Below are 18274 nucleotides of genomic sequence, written 5' to 3'. Positions count from 1 at the left end.
CGCGTCCCGGCTGTGCGGTGGCCGCGCGAGCCGTAGAGCGGAAAATGGCTTCAGAAGTCCTGGAGTGAAAGGCGGTACAAGAACACCGTGCGGTGGAAATTTGGGGGTTCAAAAGCAAGGATCCTGTGCCACGCAGTTAGAAGCCCGGCTTTGGGGACGTGTTATTCCTGGTACTTAGTCCACCGTGTGATGCCGCCGACACAGGGAAAGCAAAGTAAAGACACACATCCTGATATTGATGGCCGTGCACCTGCGGGTCTGTGTGTGCATAGACTCAGGGCAAGATGAAATGAGAGGATTTTTTGTTTTTCTGTTTAAACACAGACAACAGCAACTAATGTTTGGCTCCCAAAGATCATCAGGCAGAAGTACAAAGTAAAATAATAGATGTACTTTCTCAGATACTGAGAAAAAGGCCTTCATGTTTTTCTTGGAATAGTCTAATCTTAAAGCGTACATTTGTAAGCTCCTGCAGGCGTGCTTCAGTTTAGGAAAACATTGGGAATTATACTCTCCCTTCCCCGAATTCATTGTTAAGTGGAGGTGGGATTATACGCCTAATGGAACTTCGAGCTTTTAGGGAATTGGGCAACAAAATAAATAACAACGCTGAAGGAGAAGAGGAAAACCCAGACATCCTGAGGACCAGATTGTCGTATTCCTTTTCTGGTTTCAGGTTTTATAAAAATGTTGAGTAAATCAAGAAATGCAAGTACAACGAAGTTCAGGCTGCAGTAGTCCTTTGCAGAGGTACTCTTGTTCCAGAGCAGAATCTCTCTTTGATACCGAAAGATGGGCTCAGTAAAATGCTTCTAGAAACCCCCTTTCTCAAAGTGAGAATCGATTTCTGGATACTACTAAATATTCAGTGAAAGTTAAGGTTAGAGGAAACTAATTTCATAGCTTCGGGGCTGCTGAGGACAGGGGTTACTGGTGGCACAGTCCCTTTTTCTATGAAACGGTTTCATAACGCTGCCTAATGCCTCCAGTCCACATTGGTCTGTTTCTCCTGTGCCCCTCCTCCACCTGCCATGAGCTCTGCCTAAGTATTTATTTTCCGAAATACAACAACAGTGGCACTGTTTTTCTGTCCCTCTTGGTCCTCATTGTTTGCCTTTTAGCCTTTCACCTGGTTTACACTCTTCCTTCAGAGACGCTAGGAAAGTCATTCCGGAAGGGCAGTTTGGACACAATGTGGGTCCTGACGTCCTACTGTAATGTGACATTAGCAGGTTACAGTATCCCCTCTGAAGACTTGAGGTGCTCCTTCGCAGTTCAGGACCCCGCCGTTCTTAACTTGCATGACTTCCGGGAAGGGATTCCTAAATTTTCCTGACTTGCACATTTGTAACCAGTTTTCGCCTGTTCTCAGTTAGCTTGGAACAGTTAACAATAATACAGTGAATCGGCTCTGATATTATTTTAGCTTTCTGCTGTTATAGAATGTGATCATCTCAGTGTGTATTAATGTGATCTCTTTCTGATTCTTCTTTTCTGTTTCAGTTGTAGCAAGTTTAATCATCTTCCATTTGTCTGGCGCAACCAAGAAAGGAACAGGTGTGTTTCTTTGGGGAAAATGCAGTGGAAGACCTCTAACTATTTATGTTTCCCTATTTTCCCCGTGTTCTTAATATTCCAGAATATCCGAACATTTTATAGTGTGTATAATTGATTGATTTTGACTAAGACAACATTTCAAAAGTAATTTACTAATGGATATTATAAGAATGTCCTCTCTATTTTCAGTCGTATAGAAAATTGGATGATGGCTCTTGTTTTCATTTTTTACAGAAAAGCAAACCACCTCAGAAACTCAGAAGTCAGTGCAGTGTGGGACTTGGACAAAACATGCAGAGGGAGGGATTTTTACCTCTCCCAACTACCCCAGCAAGTACCCCCCTGACCGAGAGTGCATCTACATCATAGAAGGTAAGGGGGGGAAAGATCCAGAGCTCGGGAGAACTCCAAGCCAAACCTGGCCAGCTCTATGCTGTGGGTGGACAGAATGCCTCTAGCCCTCACAAAGATTGGTTTTGCAGACCATGCACCTGCGTATCTCCTAATGAATCAAATAACTGTAAAATGTGGTATCAAGATAATTATTGAAATTATTAGTAATGGGTTAAGATGAGTAAAGCCTGGCAAATAAAAGGGAATCAATAGCAGTCTATGTTGCAGTTGATCTAATTGATCCAGAGTTCTAAATTTATGAAACGGATGCACAGTTGACATAATAATACCTGACGTATAACAGTTCTGGAAACTAGCATTTTATTGGTTAACAGCTATTAGAATAACCTACACGGTTGCTATTTTTTTCTTTAATAAAGTACCAAAATAGATATTTATGTCAAAAAGACATCTGTACTCATGGTCCCAAACAATCTGAATGATAGTTCCCTTCATTTGTGCTAACAGGTGACATTATCATACTTTAATGCCAAAGTCAGGATTCCAGAGGATGATGCTTCCTTTCATCATTTTCTTTCCTGACTCAAAAGATAAATAGTGCTGAAAAAGAGATTCATTTCTCTTCAAACATTTCCAATTTCCATTATCCTTGTAGACACCACTCGATTAAGTACAGCTTTCTAGAATAAATGATCGTTTCATCTAGTGATGAAGATTTCAATATTGCAAGTGTGAATACCTAATAGCCCCAAACCTGCAACCCTTCCCCGCCCCCCATCCACACGGGCACAGACCTATGGAGCTCCCTTAATGAGAAAGACAGCATATGTTCAATATCTGCTTCTACACAAAGGGCAGGCTCATTTGGTAGAGTCTTTCAAAGAAAAGGCTTTCTGTTCAACTGATTGCAAGAACTTCTATCTAGAAAGGATTCTTTTATCTTTTTGTAACTTTTAAACTAAGGATATTGCCTTTCTCTTCTTTGTGGTGGAGGTTGAACTTTCAGCAAAGATGCAGTGCGCTTCGAGAAGAAGGAAGGCCAGGAAGCTCTGATAATAAAAGAATAAAACTGAGAAGTCTGAGCTCTGGCAGTTTTATTCCTCTGATGATTGATAGAAAAGGAAATTGAGATATGGAAATTCTGGGTTCGACTTAGTTGTCTTTCCCAAGTTAATATTACTTATCTATTGTACGTCTATGAGTATGTATGCATATCTATGTATATAAAGCTTTCCAAGACCTTATCATAGAGTAAAACATTTATTCAAAGGAAGTAGGCGTTTTTTTGGTTGTTGTTGTTGTCCTCATTTTATAGACAAGGAAACAGGCTAAAGAGAGGTTACATGTCTTGCTTCAATCACATAATTTGTGTTTTGAAGAAACCGTATTTTAAAACTTCGGATTATTAAAAAGAATAACATCAACTACTCTCACTTAAAGGGTTCATTCAGAGGCATATTTTTGCATATTAATTGTGCTTTCGTGGTTACTATTATTTAGAATTAAAAAGCTTTGCCAGCATTTTATTTTAATCTCAGGCACATATTTACATTCATTCCTAGTTATGTCAAGGACAAACCTTAAGTTGGGAAGTGGATAGAGCCCTGTTACTATTAGTCGTACTTCTACTCCCTTTTTGAAGTCCTCCCTACTAGCCATTCCTTTCCACCCATGCATTTATTTAACACATATTTTTTGAACAACTACTAAGAAACGACCACTCTTCCAGGCACAGTTTAGAGAGCTTTTAACAAAACAACCATGGTACTTACTTGTGAGGCTTATAATACGGTCTGGGGACCAGGCCTCTGCCGGTAAAAATTCTAAAGGGGCCCCCAAATGAGCAATGCTTAGAATAGGGGAAGGAAGATGAGGCTCGAAGGAGGAGCAGATACTTATGCTCCCCTTTGTATAACTCGCAGGAGATAATTCTCAATACAGCATCTGCAGAAGTGCTGAGATGTGGTGTGAAGGGGACCCGCAGGTGGCATCCTGTGGGCTTCTGCATAGGGTGACGAGAGGAACAGTGAAGAGGGCCCAAGAGACAGAGAGTCTCAGAGAAAGGAGAACCTTGGTACAATCCATCTGCTCTACCCATGAAAGTCTGAACTTTATGTTCTAGACAATGGGATGTCACTGAAATAAATTAAGTGGAGAAATAATCCGATATTTTGGTGGAGTAACTGAAGGAGAAGAAGCAAGCAGAAATGATTGTGAAGATCACGTAGGAAAAGCCTGACCTGCACAAGTGACATTGGCTGTGGCGTCAACTGAAGAAGTGAGAGGTGTTTCGGAAACTGCGGCATGAGTGGCTGGGTGTAGGGATGGGAGATAGGAAATCCCAAGACTGTTCCGCAGGCTTTGGCTTGGGGACATATAGATGGAATCGCCACGCCAGGTATGGGTGGATAGAGAGGGTTTACGGGAGAAATAATGAGCTCCGTTTTGGTGTTTATGGAGATGTCTCATAAAGAAATTGGGTATACGAGTCTTCAGCTTACTGGAGAGCTCTGTGCTGAAAATAGATATTTATAGGTCATAAATATAGATTGTTGTTGAGGCTCTTAGAATGAATAAAATTATCCAGAGAGAGCATTTGGAGCACTATTTTTTAACATCTTGCAGAAAATACAGATGCCTGGGTCTGTCCCCAAGAACTCTGGTTTAAGCGGTCTTTGACGGAGCTGCAGGTATCATTAGATTGCGATAGCTCTCCATTGGGGTGCCAGTGGACTGAGCACTGGTCTAGAAAGAGCAGAAAGAAGATAGAGAAGAGTTCTGAAGAACAGCATGTAAGGGGCCGGAGCGTGATGGGAAGGATAACGGGCCTGTGAAGGACAAGCCAGGGAGATGGACTGGAGACCACGTACAAGATGCCCCAGTACTTAGTGCGGGTGACATTTTAGGCAGGAGGGAGGAGCCCAGTGCCAGTTGTTAGAGCAAACGAAAATGAGGTAAAAGCAAACATTGCATGAGGCCCCTGAGAAGCTGCTAGTAACTTTAGGAAGTGTGCACTCATTGCCCCAGCGGGAGTGGGAGCTGGCACCCCGGAGCTGTGGGGGGGGGTGGGGGGTGATGGACCCAAAGTGGAAAGGCAGTTACTTTCTTTGTCTCTTTGTCTTCTTCTTTCAGCGGGGGCCAATTGCCACATTTAATTCTGAAAAGAATAGCCTGTTCTGTAGGAAAAGGTAAATTGAAAGTACAAGAAGGGGCTAAACTATCAGTTAAGCTTCTTGAGGTAAGGCAAGGTTCTGATAAACACGGGCACAGTCCCAGTCGCAGAAAGGAAGACTCCTTCCGTGGATTCAGGTTGTCCTAAATCCCCTCAAATCAGAGGCAATATTCTGTACCCTTGTTCAGGTGAAAGCGCCCAGAGTTTTCTGTGTGTCCAAAGACACGGTAAGACTTCTCAAAAAGGTACCTCAGATTTACGTACCAGATGACTTACAGAAGATGCTGCAAAGAAAGGCAGCTATGAATCGAGAGATTTGAAGGGAAAGAAAATGTAAGTGTAGGGAGTTGGACTTAGCTTCCAACGGCTTACGTGCGCTATAATCACTTGTTTTTAACTACAACAACATACTATTTATTGAGTGATTTGTCTGTTTATTTATTTACTTATAAGTAGGCTCCATGCCCAGTGCGGAGCCCAATGCAGGGCTTGAACTCAGGACCCTGAGATCAAGACCTGAGCTGATATCAAGATTCGGACACTTAACTGACTGAACCACCCAGGTGCCCCTAAGACGTCTTATTTTTAAAACATTATTTTACTGCCTTCTAAAATTCAGCTAGTGGAACTTCGTATATGAGTGTGTGTAGTTAACTACTACATGCCGGACCGAAGGAAAATGAAGTGTCCAGAACTGCCCACATACAGCATTGCCTACCAAAAGCAGTAACGATAGTATGTGTCCTGAAGGAATTTTGGGAGGTCTGTTCACCCACACTGGATGGAACTTAAATGATGATGAAAATGAAGGCACATATAAGTGAATTCATGTTCCATGACCATGTATTTCCTAATACGGAAAAATAGATGCATATATGTTGATCAATAGAGTTTTATTAAGTAGATTAGCACAGCGCTGTTCTCTTTGTTTTACCGTTCCCTAGCCATACATTATTCACATCTAGAACAAATATTTTACATTCTGAAATAGTTCATTTCCTTCTAAAACTTATCATACTGGCTTCCCAAGAGGAAATAAACAAGCAGGCACATTCTATTAGATGGTCATATGTACAATGTTATACTGAATGCTAGTACATGTATAGGTCCAGTTTCTTAAGACTTTGCCTTTTGGCTATTGGACTAATAACCTTAAATGGAAAAAAACATAGTTTTCCAAGTAATTTCTTAGGATATTTTCCAATTTGTAGATTTTTAAAGAACCATTGAAAACTTCATCAAGTCTATCATTAGGTAAAACGATGTTTATTGCCCTTTGTGAATATGCATTAGAATATGCCCTTTGTGAAATCATTCCTGGTTTTTCTGGTAAGAGTAGTAAATGTCTCTTTTCGATGTCCAAAGACTCATAAACATTTGTAGAGATTAAAAATAATCCCTAAAGCAGTCTTGTAACGTGGACTGACCTTTAACCAAATGAGCTTCAATTTTATCCCTGGGGATCATGGGGGTTGTATTTTATTCTGTAAGTCTCTCATTTCCAAGTCATCGTGTATCTCAATTCTCTATAAGTTTTTGACATCCGTGCATGAAAGGCTTTAATTTTAAAGCCATCAAGGGTGATATTCAATACATATTTAAGAACTGGTGTGGTGTGGACAGCAGTCATTAGGACTGATGACTGACCACGTGGGGATCAGGGTTTGGTGTGCCAGGTCCTAACTTTGAAGTTTCTGGAGGGTGTTGTTCCCTGGAGACGGCCACATGGCAGGGACACCCTCAAAGGACCCAAGGCAACAGCTGTTTACTAACTAGGATAAATATGTGTGGATATTTCGGCAATGGTTATGGCTAATTCTGGAGTATCCTAGCTGAATATCAGTCTGGAATGCCAGGATTTTGAGATGTTTTGCCCATGACAAAGGAGGAATGGAAAGGCGCTGGCAAATTCATTCATGGGGAGGTTGAGAGAGCCATTGGCCCTCTGAGGCTCTTCCTCAGAGAGCTGTAAAAACGGTTATGATGATGAGCTTATTTACTCTTCACCCAAAAGAGATTTTTTTTTGAGAAATCCTCATGATAAGTAAGTATTGTGCTGAGTGCTGATACTGGAAGGTGAATAGATTTTTGTCTTTAGTGAGTAGTTTGAGAGAGGTGGTTCTTTTAAGCGAGATTTTCCCACAGAAACAGGAGTTGGCAAAATTGGAGACAGATACTCCAGAAAGTGGTAAAATACATGAAAGTCTGAAAGAGCTTGCTGCCTTACTCAGAGAACGCCGTGTGCCTTGGGCGGCCTCAGCTTGGGCTGTGTATGGAGTGGAGAGACCCTGCAAGTGTGAGGTGTAAGACCCATAACGGTCCTGCATGTCAAGTGCATTGGTCTTTTTCTTGTAGCCGACAGAGAGTTGATGACTAAGTTTAAACCTGAGGATGCCATGGTAAGACTTGCGTTCTAGAAATACTACTCTTAATATCTTTGTGTATGCACTTGGGTCTCATGAAGGCATCTCACTGGGACTTTCCGAATGTTTGGATAACTCTGTGCTAAACAATTCTTACATGGTTTTTGACCTTAAACCTGGATACTTCAGAAAATATGGGAAAAGTGACAGAAAGATGTCTTTCTACTTACTAAACCTGATGGTAGTGGTCTTTCACAAAAACACACGGTGATTATTAGGTCTGTGTTAGATATCAAAATGGTCATTTTGTGTCTGAATAATATTTTGTGCAACATGGTCAATTTTAAGAAGCATCCCTGAGACATTCTTATGGAAATGCTATCCCTTGGAAAGCTAAGTGTAACAGACTTGCGTTGTGCTTGGATGCATGTCAAGCTCAAAGTTTGATAGGAGATTTACAGATAAAATCAGAAGAATTACAGAAATCAAATTAAGATTTAAAAATGGCCTTCTAGAAATACTCTTTCTTTGTTTCAGCCGCCCCAAGACAGTGCATTGAACTTTACTTTGATGAAAAGTACTCTATTGAGCCGTCTTGGGAGTGCAAATTTGATCATATTGAAGTTCGAGATGGACCTTTCGGATTTTCTCCAATAATTGGACGTTTTTGTGGGCAACAAAATCCACCTGTAATAAAATCCAGTGGAAGATTTCTATGGATTAAATTTTTTGCTGATGGAGAGCTGGAATCTATGGGATTTTCAGCTCGATACAACTTCACACCTGGTAAGTAAGGGTTTGTTTGTTTGTTTGTTTTTCCCATACAATTATCTTTTTCTTCCTTAGTTTTCTGTCTTCGTAGTAGAAGAACTTTTGTAAGACAGCTTGATATTTTTTCAAAGAATTCTCTAGCTTTATTTAACATCACACCTACCGTGCTTTCTCTTTTGATTTTAGAAATCCTGAAAGGAAGATAAATTTTCCTTAAAATTTAGCTTCCACTAGAGGTGAAGTGTAGTGATTCAGGGGTCTGTATGAACATTAGGAGCAGTTAATTAAATGGACTTCCGTTATGCTGAAATGCGTAATTTGAGAGGCGGCCTGTGAGAAAGCAACTAATTACGGTATACATTGAATCCCTATAAACTTGAAAAGGCAATTGTAGTATTGTAAAATGTATCCATCAAACTGAATTTTGGAGAACTTGATTAAAAAATTCTTTTCTTCTGAAAATCATAATTTTTAAGGCAAATGGATCTGAGCATAAAGCAGTCTAATCCCTTTTTAGAAATGCAAATTCCTAACAGTTGTGATGAAAGCAAAACAGAGGCCCATGGCAGCCAAGTACTCATTTGCAGGATCTGTAGACATTATCTGTCATTATATAATTATTCACCCTGTGTCCATTTTCCTTTTAACCTGCTAATATTAAAAAAAAAGGTCTATGATGTTGACTGGCTCGCTTGATGATGAGTTGTCATTTATTAAAATAAAAATTGGTTACCATATTTTTAAATTGCAACATCAGGCTGAAGTGATTTGAGATTTGATGAAGTACAGTCATTTTTTTTAATGGGAAGATGACTCAAACTTACCAAAGGCACATTATTTCTGTGTGATCATATTTCTTTCGTTTGCGCATATTGTTTTACTAAGGTTGTAACAGGTGATAGGTGAAATTGGAATCTATGTAAAGTGTGTTGAAGTTTCTATTTCATGTTACAGAGCAGGGCTCTGATCCTCGGTTCAAGCACTGACAATTTAAAAATAATATAAGATTAATGATGACTTTCATTATGATATTACGGGTTATGTTGAATAGGTCATGTATTAACAGTATTGTATGTGTCAACTTCAAGCATTGGGGATGTTTTTATAGTATCACTAAGAGATATTGTGGTTTTAATTATGCTTTGTTGATATTGGATTGGTCACAGAAAGCATGGGTGTTTCACATCGGCGATCAGACTAACTTGCTGTGTTCCAAAAAGTTGCAAACACTGAGATTACTTTACTTAGTGCTAGAGCTGTGAATGGAAATTGTTGTTGTTGTTGTTGTTGTTTCGTAATAGATAATTTTGAGTATGGCCAAGGCTTGAAGATAGTTCTAGGTTTTTCATAAGTTATATTTTCATCCTGGGGTTGGAGATCATGGGGATAATGTCCAGGATTTCAAATTGAGGTTGTATGAAGTTGTAGGGTCAACTTTATCAACATCGGCGAGGCGATCCACATTCCCAGCTCTACTGGACATAGCATAAAAGGCGGTGCCCAGTCTGCTTTTCCCAGGGTTTGAAAAAGCCACTGTGTTCCCCACGCTCTGCTCTTTGTGCCTTGTTTCTTTAGAACCGCTTTTACTTTATCTGTATATAAAAGGGGGTTTTATTGCCATGAAGGGCTGAATCAGAAGGGAACGTAAGGAGACGGTTCCATGAAACTGAGGATGAGTTACGAAAGGATTGAGGCTTCTGTTCCCACTCAGATAAAGGAATGAACTAAGTGCACGGGGAGGCGCACATCTGGCTTATGAAGGAACAGTGGGCCCAGGAAAGGGGTGACTGCAGACCCTGACGTTCCGTGGCCCAAAGCCATTGCCTGAGTGGCACAGTAATCTGCTACTCATTCCATAAAGAGCCAATATTGAGGAAGCCAATTAGTTAATGAAAGAGGAAGGGGGCAGTGATTAGGAATCCTTTAGACAGCGTTTAGGGAATAGGGAGGCAGGCAGGCTTCAGTTTAATTTGGGCTTAATTTTGATTTGGGAGGAGGCTTCAAGTGGTGATTTGGCAAATGGAAGCAGTAGAGTTCCTGAAGTCAACGTGGTGACTTAAATTAGAAGGCGCTGTTGCCATCACCAAGGCGTCCAAGTGACCACCTATTAGAGGGGAGTGTCCTGCCCCCCAGGTCATCCAGGGAGCTGGACCCCAGCACAGCTGTGCGGAACACTGGCTTGGGGACACAGTCTGGCCTCAGTCCTGGCTTTCTTATTTCTTGCTTGCTGTTAACTGTGGACATGATCCTTAATGTTCTGGGCCTCAATAGTTTAATTTATAAAATAGGGACAATATTGACCACCACACAGGATTGTTTGAAGACTGACTGCTTGCCGACCAATGCATATTTATGGAGTTTTCACTTCAAATACGAGATCTCAACTAAGAGTAGCTATTATTTTTATGAATTTGATCATGTGCTCTTTAAGAACAAAGTGGGGCTTGGTATAGTTTATTCAGAGCTCAACAAGTGTCCCAGAATTTTTAATTTACAACTGCTCTTTCTCTGAGTTTGGGGGTGAATGTGCAACAGTAATACCTAGAAGATGTTACTTTTCCTTGTTAGTTTGTTTATATGGGTCTAGGCCTCTCTGTGGGGGTTATAGTCAAGTGTGATGGCTCTTATAAGATATGTCAAAAGAAGAAGTAGCAGTGGGAAGGCCAGGTGGTCTTTATTATTTTTATGAACTTATTACAATCTGGAATCTGGGTCTTAATTTATACTCCCAGAAACTGGAAGTCAGCACACTGATAATGTACCCAGTTTTAGGAATTAGTCCTATCAGCCAAACTAAAAAGGCTGAATATGCATATATACACATACACATTGATATACATACGTACATATATACACACACGTACACACGTGTAAATATATATGCAGTTTTAATAAGAATTCTTCGAATGACACAGCTCAATTTTTCTTGTAAACAAACATACATCCATGCGTATCCAGTTAATAATCAGAAGACTGTGGTGGCACCTGGGTGGCTCAGTCGGTTAACGTCTGACTTCAGCTCAGGTCGTGATCTCATGGTTCGTGGGTTTGAGCCCCGCGTCGGGCTCTGTGCTGACTGCCAGCTCGGAGCCTGGAGCCTGTTTCAGATTCTGTATCTCCCTCTCTTTCTGACCCTCCCCTGCTCATCCTGTCTCTCTCTCTCTCTCTCAGAAATTTAAAAAAAAAACATTAAAAAAATAATCAGAAGACTGTAGTGAGTGTTGAATGCAAATATGAAAGCTTAATTATATAAATGCCTGTTGCATAGCTCCCAGCTCAGGTACTTGATGAGGTACCTTCACAGCCCGGAGCGTGTTTTCAGGGGCGCCCCACATCTCAGCTGCCAGGGGGCAGTCCCCCGTCCAGTCTCTGCTTGCATCCTGCTTGACTGGGACACTAATCTGTGTCAACTCTTGTTGCAAAATTTTGTTTCTATTTCTTAATATCTGAGTCTCTTTGACTTTTCTTCCTGTACAGCTTTAAAAAATAGCCTTTTGATTTTGGGCTCTTATGTTCCTAGTAGCTCTGCTTCTGGACTGGGGGTGGATGGGGGCTAGCTAACTGGAGGTCACGTGTGGAGGTCATGTGTGGATGGGGGCTAGCTAACTGGAGGTCACGGGTGGCTATGCAGGGAGATAATGCCATGGAAACACCGTTAAAGAGGGTATTTCCGGGGCACTTGGGTGGCTCAGTTGGCTGAGTATCAGACTCTTGATTTTAGCTCAGGTCATGGTCCAAGGATTCCAGGATTGAGCTCTGCTTTGGGCTTGGCGCTGGCAGAACAGAGCCTACTTGGGATTCTCTCTCTCTCTCTCTCTCTCTCTCTCTCTTCCTTCATCCTTCTCTCTCTCTCACATTCTGTTTTTCCTTAAAAAAATATGGGGGGTATTTTCTGTATCTTGTGACACATCGAACTAGTCCTCACTCTTTATCTCATGGATTACGGTTACTTCTGGATCCCGTGTCCGCACTCAGGTGTGCAGTTCACTGATGTCGCCTGGGGGGTAGCCGAGCACGCATGAGGGTTGTGACACTGAGCGCCATCAGAGAGAGTCAGCGAGTCCAGTCCTACGATCTGCAGAAACCAAGCACAAGGGTGAGCCCCGGAGAAAGGCAAGGGGGTCCCGAGCTGTGATGGGAGGCTCCGGGTAATGGCCGCAAGGGAACCTCTCTTCTTCCTGTGTGAACAGAGTTGTGTTGTAATGTCCCCTCACCGGTCCTCTCCCACTTCTGAGAAGAGGGATGGGTTCGGAATCACTGAAAATGTTAAAAGTTACATGATGGAAAATTTGGTCGCCCACAGATAATTTAATGAGAAAATATATATAAAAGTGCTTGCGGTAATAAAATTGTATTATTGTCTCATAGGCCTTTTTTTTTTAATCTTAAAGATTTAAATCAAATGTCCTGCAGAAACATGAATAATGATTAGCCTAGGGAGGGGGTGGAGGAGAAGAATGAGGAAGAATCGAAGGGGCCCAGATGGAGATATAGTAAAAATTTATTAGGATTATTAGTAGCACTTTCATTTTTGAAAAGGATGTTATATCATTGGTACTACTTCTACAAATAAAAGTATTTAAGATAAAAAATAAAAAAGGAGACAATACTATAGTGGGTAATTTTTAAATGATTTTTCAGAGCAGAGGAGTACCGTTTCTTTGTAGTCCACAGTTGTTTGGGGTTTTTTTGTTTGTTTGTTTTTTGTTTTTGTTTTTGTTTTTACTCAAACTGAGAATGCTTTTCCAGTAGAAAATAATTCTCCCTTAGCCAGCTGCCTGCATGTTTCAATGTTCTTTAAGGCTGGAAAATATAAATGAAGGAGAAACTTGTAACATCTGCTCCACCCCCAGCCCAGGCCCATTACGAGGGACTTTATTCAGTATGCAGGAAGAAAGGCCTGGAGGGTGTGGGTGCTATACTCTTCGGGAAAGTAACCCTTCCAGTCTCTATTTAGGTGCAAATACCTTTTATGAGCTTTGGACTTTTCTTTCTAGTGGAGACATTTTCTGCTAATCGCAGGCATAGAATGTAATGTTTATGAAATCTTCCTCTTCTGACGATCTTTCTGAACTAGTGTTATGAAACGCACCCTCTACATACCGTAGGAGAGAGATTTAACTCAAGGCTACCCCTCAAAATGCCAAACAGATGCGGTAGAGTCAGGTGCTGTCCTGGAAGTGAGTGGTGTTGTTAAATATATTGCAATTATTATGATCCTTTGTACTTAAACAGCCGCTTTCATCTGAGAACTCAGTGTGTTTTAGGAACATTCTGCCCAATTCCTAGCTTCCTCTTAGACTCTAAGCTGATTGACATCAAAGGCAATGGAAAGGACGCACTGCAGTGCAGTGACTTAAATTGAGTGTTCTAAGGAGACTTCTATGCATATTAAATGAAATATATTACTTAGGTTAAATATTGTCATGGACTCGATGTTATTTTAATTATCCAGTGCAGTGTTTACTTTCTTCTTATTTGAAATGTGAATGCATGTGTGAGTATTGGCCACATTGACAATGCCTGCAATTTCTTCTCTGTATAAGCAGAGTTCTGATACACGGTTTGGTAAGAAAGAAAAAAATAAGTGCTTACACCTATTTATCTATATCATTTTTTCAACAACTAAATTTTACTTTTAATTTTGCACGAAGAGATGAAAGAGTCAAAGGCTGAAGTTGAAAGAAGGACTTTGATTACTTTGTCACTTAGAAATACAAGATTGAATTTAGATCAGATAGGATTGTGTGGTCTTTCTATTATATTTACACTGTAGACCCAAAATAGTCTAAATTCAGCACAGCAAAGGCTGTCAGACAGAAAATGTATGAAACACAGTCACATTTCCTCTTTTCTATTTCATTGTCAGAAAATGTATGAAGCACAGTCACATTTTTTCTTTTTTCTTTTATTCAGGTACAGTTGACATGTAACATCGTGTTAATTTCAGATGTACTACATAATGATTTGATATTTGTATGCACTGGGAAATGATTATAAAACTAGTTTCCTTGTCACCATATATAAAGTTGTATAATATGCAATGCCTTGTTATTGACTACAGTCCCCATGGCACTCATTACATCCCTGTGACTCATTTATTTTATGACTGGAAGTTTATACCCTTTGATCCCCTTCTTAAATTTCACTCCTCCCCCCACCCCCACACAAATTCTCTCCTCTCTGGCAACCATTAATCTGTTCTTTGCAACTATGGGTTGGGTTTTCTTTTATTCTGTTTATTTGTTTTGTTTTTGGGAATCCACACATAAATGAAATCATATAGCATTTGTCTTTTTGTGTCTGATTTACTTAACATAGCATAATGCCCTTAAGGTCCATTCATGTTATCACAAATGGCAAGATTTCATTCTTTTTATGGCTGTGTAGTATTCCACTGTGTGTATATACGTACATGTGTGCGTGTGAGTGAATTCATCTTCTTCATTAAACACCTAATTTTATAATATTATATATACATGCACACATATCTATACCTCTGTCTGTATCATCTATATCTATATCTAATCTCTATCCATTCATTCACTGATGGACACTTAGGTTGTTTCCATTTCTTCACTATTATAAACAATGCTGCAGTGAAGATAGAGGTGCATATGTTTTCAAATTAGTGTTTTTATTTTCTTTGAATAAATACCCAGAGGTAGAATTGCTAGATCATATGGTAGTTCTATTTTTAGTTTTTGGAGGACCCTCCATACTGCTTTCCACAGTGGCTGCACAGTTTACATTCCTATCAACACCAACTGTTGTTATTTCTTGTCTTTTAATAATAGCTGTTTTTGGAGATGTGAGATGGTATCTCATTGTGGTTTTGATTTGCATTTCCCTGATGATTGGTGACACTGAACATCTTTTCATGTTGGCCATTTGTGTGTCTCCTTTGGAAAAATGTCTATTCAGATCGTCTACCCATTTAAAAAAATCAGATAATTTGGTTTTTGTTATTGAGTTGTATGATCTCTTTATATGCTTTGGATATTAACCCTTTATCAGATATATGATTTGAAAACAGCTTCTCTCAAAAGTAGCTTGCCTTTATATTTTGTTTGTGGTTACTTTACTGTGCAGAAGCTTTTTGGTTTGATATAATTCCATTTGTCTATTTTTGCATTTATTGCCATTGCCTTTGGAGTCAGAGCCAAAAAGAAAAAAAATGCCAAAAAGTATGTCAACGGGTTTACTACCTATGTTTTATTCTAGGAAGTTGTATGATTTCTGGGCATATATTCAAGTCTGAAATCAATTTGGAACTACTTTTTGTGTATGGTGTCAGATAGTGATCCAGTTGCATTTTCTTACATGTGGCTGTCCTGTTTTCCCAACGCCATTTATGGAAGAGGCTGTCCTTTCTCCATTGTATATTCTTGGCTCTGTCATAAGTTAATTGACCGCATAGGTGTGAGTTTATTTCTGGGCTCTCTGTTCGTTTTCTTGATCTGTGTGTCTGTTTCTATGCTGATACTATGCCGTTTTGATTACCAGAGCTCTGTAATGTAGTTTGAAATTAAAGACTGTGATGCCTTCAGCTTTGTTTAATTTCTCAAGATTTCTTTGGCTATTTGGGACCTTTTGTGGCTCAGGGGAATTTTAGGATTATAATGTTCTATTTCTCTGAAAAACACCAATGGGATTTTGATAGGGAATACACTGAATGTATAGTTTACTTTGGGTAATATGGATATTATAACAATATAAGTTATTCCAATCCGTAAGCACAGAATATCTTTCCATTTATGTGTGTCTTCAATTTCTTTCATCATTGTCTTATAATTTTCAGTGTACAGGATTTTCACCTCCTTGGATGAATTAATTCCCAGCTATTTTTTTTCGAAGCAATTGTAAATGGAGTGGTTTTCTCCATTCCTCTTTCTGACGGTTTGTTGTTAGTGTATAAAAATACAACAAATTTTTGTTCCTGATTTTGTATGCTGCCACTTTCCTATGTTCATTAATTGGTTCTAACGGGTTTGTAGTGGAGTCTTCAGCACTTTCTGTGTATAAAATCATGTTCCCTTCCAGTAGTGACAGTTTCGTCTCCGCCTTTCCTATTTGGATGCCTTTTCTTTCTTTTTCTTGCTCCGGATAAGACGTCCAACACTATGTTGAATAAAAATGGCAAGAGTGGGCAATCTTGTCCTGTTCCTAATCTTAGAGGAAAAGCTTTTGGCTTTTAACCATTGAGTATGATGTTAGCCGTGGGTTTATCGTATAGAGCTTTTGGTGTGTTGATGTACATTCCTTCAGTACTTGCTTTGTTGAGAGATTTTACCATAAGTGGATGTCAAATTTAGTCACATGCTTTTTCTGCATCTATTTGAGATGATCATATGATTTTTATGCTTTATTTTGTTAATGTGCTGCATGATGTTGATAGGTTTGTGGACATTGAACCATCCTTACATCCCTGGAATAAATCCCACTTGATCATGTTATGTATTGATCAGTTTTACTTAATTCAGTTTGCTATTATGCTGTTGAGGATTTTTGCACCTGTGATCTTTGGGGATAATGGCTTTTAATCCTTCTTTCCTTCCTTCTTTGTCTTTTTGTTTCTTTTGGGGGTTGTCCTTGTCTGGTTTTTATTTCAGGGTAATGCTTGCCTCATAAAATCAGTTTGGAAGCATTTCCTCCTATTCAATTTTTTGGAAGATAGATATACAGTCTACTTTGCATGTTCAGTAGAATTTATCATCTGGTCTTGGATTTTCCTTTGTTGGGAGGTTGTTGATTACTGATTCCTTCTCCTTGCTAGCAATCGGTTGATAAAGATTTTTTACTTCTTCATGATACCATCTTGGAAGACTGTATGTTTCTAGGAATTTATCCACTTCTTCTATCCAGTTTGTTGCGTCTGACTGTTCACGGTAGTCTTTTGCATTTCTTTGGTCACTTGTAATTTCCCCTCTTTTCAGATTTTATTTATTTGAGCCCTCATTCCTTTTTTCTTTGTGGGTATAGTTAAAGGTTTATCCATTGTGTTTATCTTTTCACAGAAGCAGCTCTCAGAAATGATTTATCTTTTCTATAGTCTTTTTAGTCTTTATTTCATTTATTTCTACTCTGATTTTATTATTCCCTTTCTTCTGCTATCTTGGGACTTCATTTGTTCCTCTTTTTCTGGTTCCTTAAGTGTAATATTAAGTTGTTTATATGAATTTTCCTGTTTCTTGAAATTGGTCTGAGTTACTAAGAGCTCGTAGAACAGCTTTTACTGCATCCTATTGAATTTGGTGTATTTTCATGTTCATCTCAGGGTATTTATTATATTTCTTTTTTTGATTTATTCATTGACCCATTGCTTGTTCAGTAGCATGCTGTTTAATCACCACACATTTGTAATTTTTCCAGTTTTCTTTCTGTGATTGATTTTCCGTTTCCTACATTTTGGTTCAGAAAAGATGCTTGATATGTTTTTAGTCTTCTTAAATTTATCGAGACTTGTTTTGCAGTTCTTTTCTATTCTTTGCTTCTTCTCTCGCTCTCTTCTGTTCTGGTTTGATGTCTTTCTTGGGTGTTATGTTTAGATTTCATTCTGAGAATCTTTTGTGTATCTGTAGATTTTTGCTTTTACCATGAAGCGTATGTATCAGTTCATATGTACCTGTCTATTTTAAGTTGATAGTAAGTTAAGTTTGAATGCGTTCTAAAGCTGTATGTATATGCTCTCTTCTAGGCTTTGCATTTTTGATGTCACATTTTATGTCTTTGTATTTTCTGCATCCCTTACCTAATTGTGTTAGTTATGTTTATTTTTATTACTTTTGTCTTTTAAGCTTCATGATTGCTTTATAAGTAGTCCATTACCTTTACTATATATTTACTTTTACCAGTAAGATTTTTAATTTTATATATTTTCTTGCTACTAATTAATGCTATTTGTTTTCAGCCTAAAGAAGTCCCTTTAACATTTCTTATGAGGCCAGTTTAGTGGTGGTGAACTGTTTTAGTTTTCAAAGGAAACTTGTTATCTCTCCTTCAATTCTGAGTGATAGCCTTGCTGGATAGAGTCTTCATGGTTAGAAGTTTGGTGTTT

General features: G+C 39.2%; 1 protein-coding gene across 8 annotated transcripts in view; it reads left to right on the top strand.

Moving 5' to 3' along the window:
* The first annotated feature begins 151 nt into the window (after positions 1-151).
* The window catches only part of NETO1 (neuropilin and tolloid like 1), a 125216-nt gene continuing 107093 nt past the window's right edge, over positions 152-18274 (top strand). For all 8 annotated transcript variants that reach the window (XR_013332329.1, XM_077752683.1, XM_077752681.1 and 5 more), the window contains exons 1-4: positions 152-214; positions 1504-1557; positions 1792-1929; positions 7984-8232. Coding sequence is in view for 7 of the 8 variants with exons in the window: in XM_077752683.1 (XP_077608809.1) it covers positions 190-214; positions 1504-1557; positions 1792-1929; positions 7984-8232 (466 nt within the window). In the remaining variant the exon portion in view is untranslated. The remainder of the gene's footprint in view (positions 215-1503; positions 1558-1791; positions 1930-7983; positions 8233-18274) is intronic.

Source organism: Crocuta crocuta, unplaced genomic scaffold, assembly GCF_008692635.1.
Source record: "Crocuta crocuta isolate KB4526 unplaced genomic scaffold, BGI_CrCroc_1.0 scaffold101, whole genome shotgun sequence".
Taxonomy (NCBI): domain Eukaryota; kingdom Metazoa; phylum Chordata; class Mammalia; order Carnivora; family Hyaenidae; genus Crocuta; species Crocuta crocuta.
The sequence above is the reverse complement of the archived record's forward strand: the minus strand, read 5'-3'. Positions and strand labels throughout refer to the sequence as shown.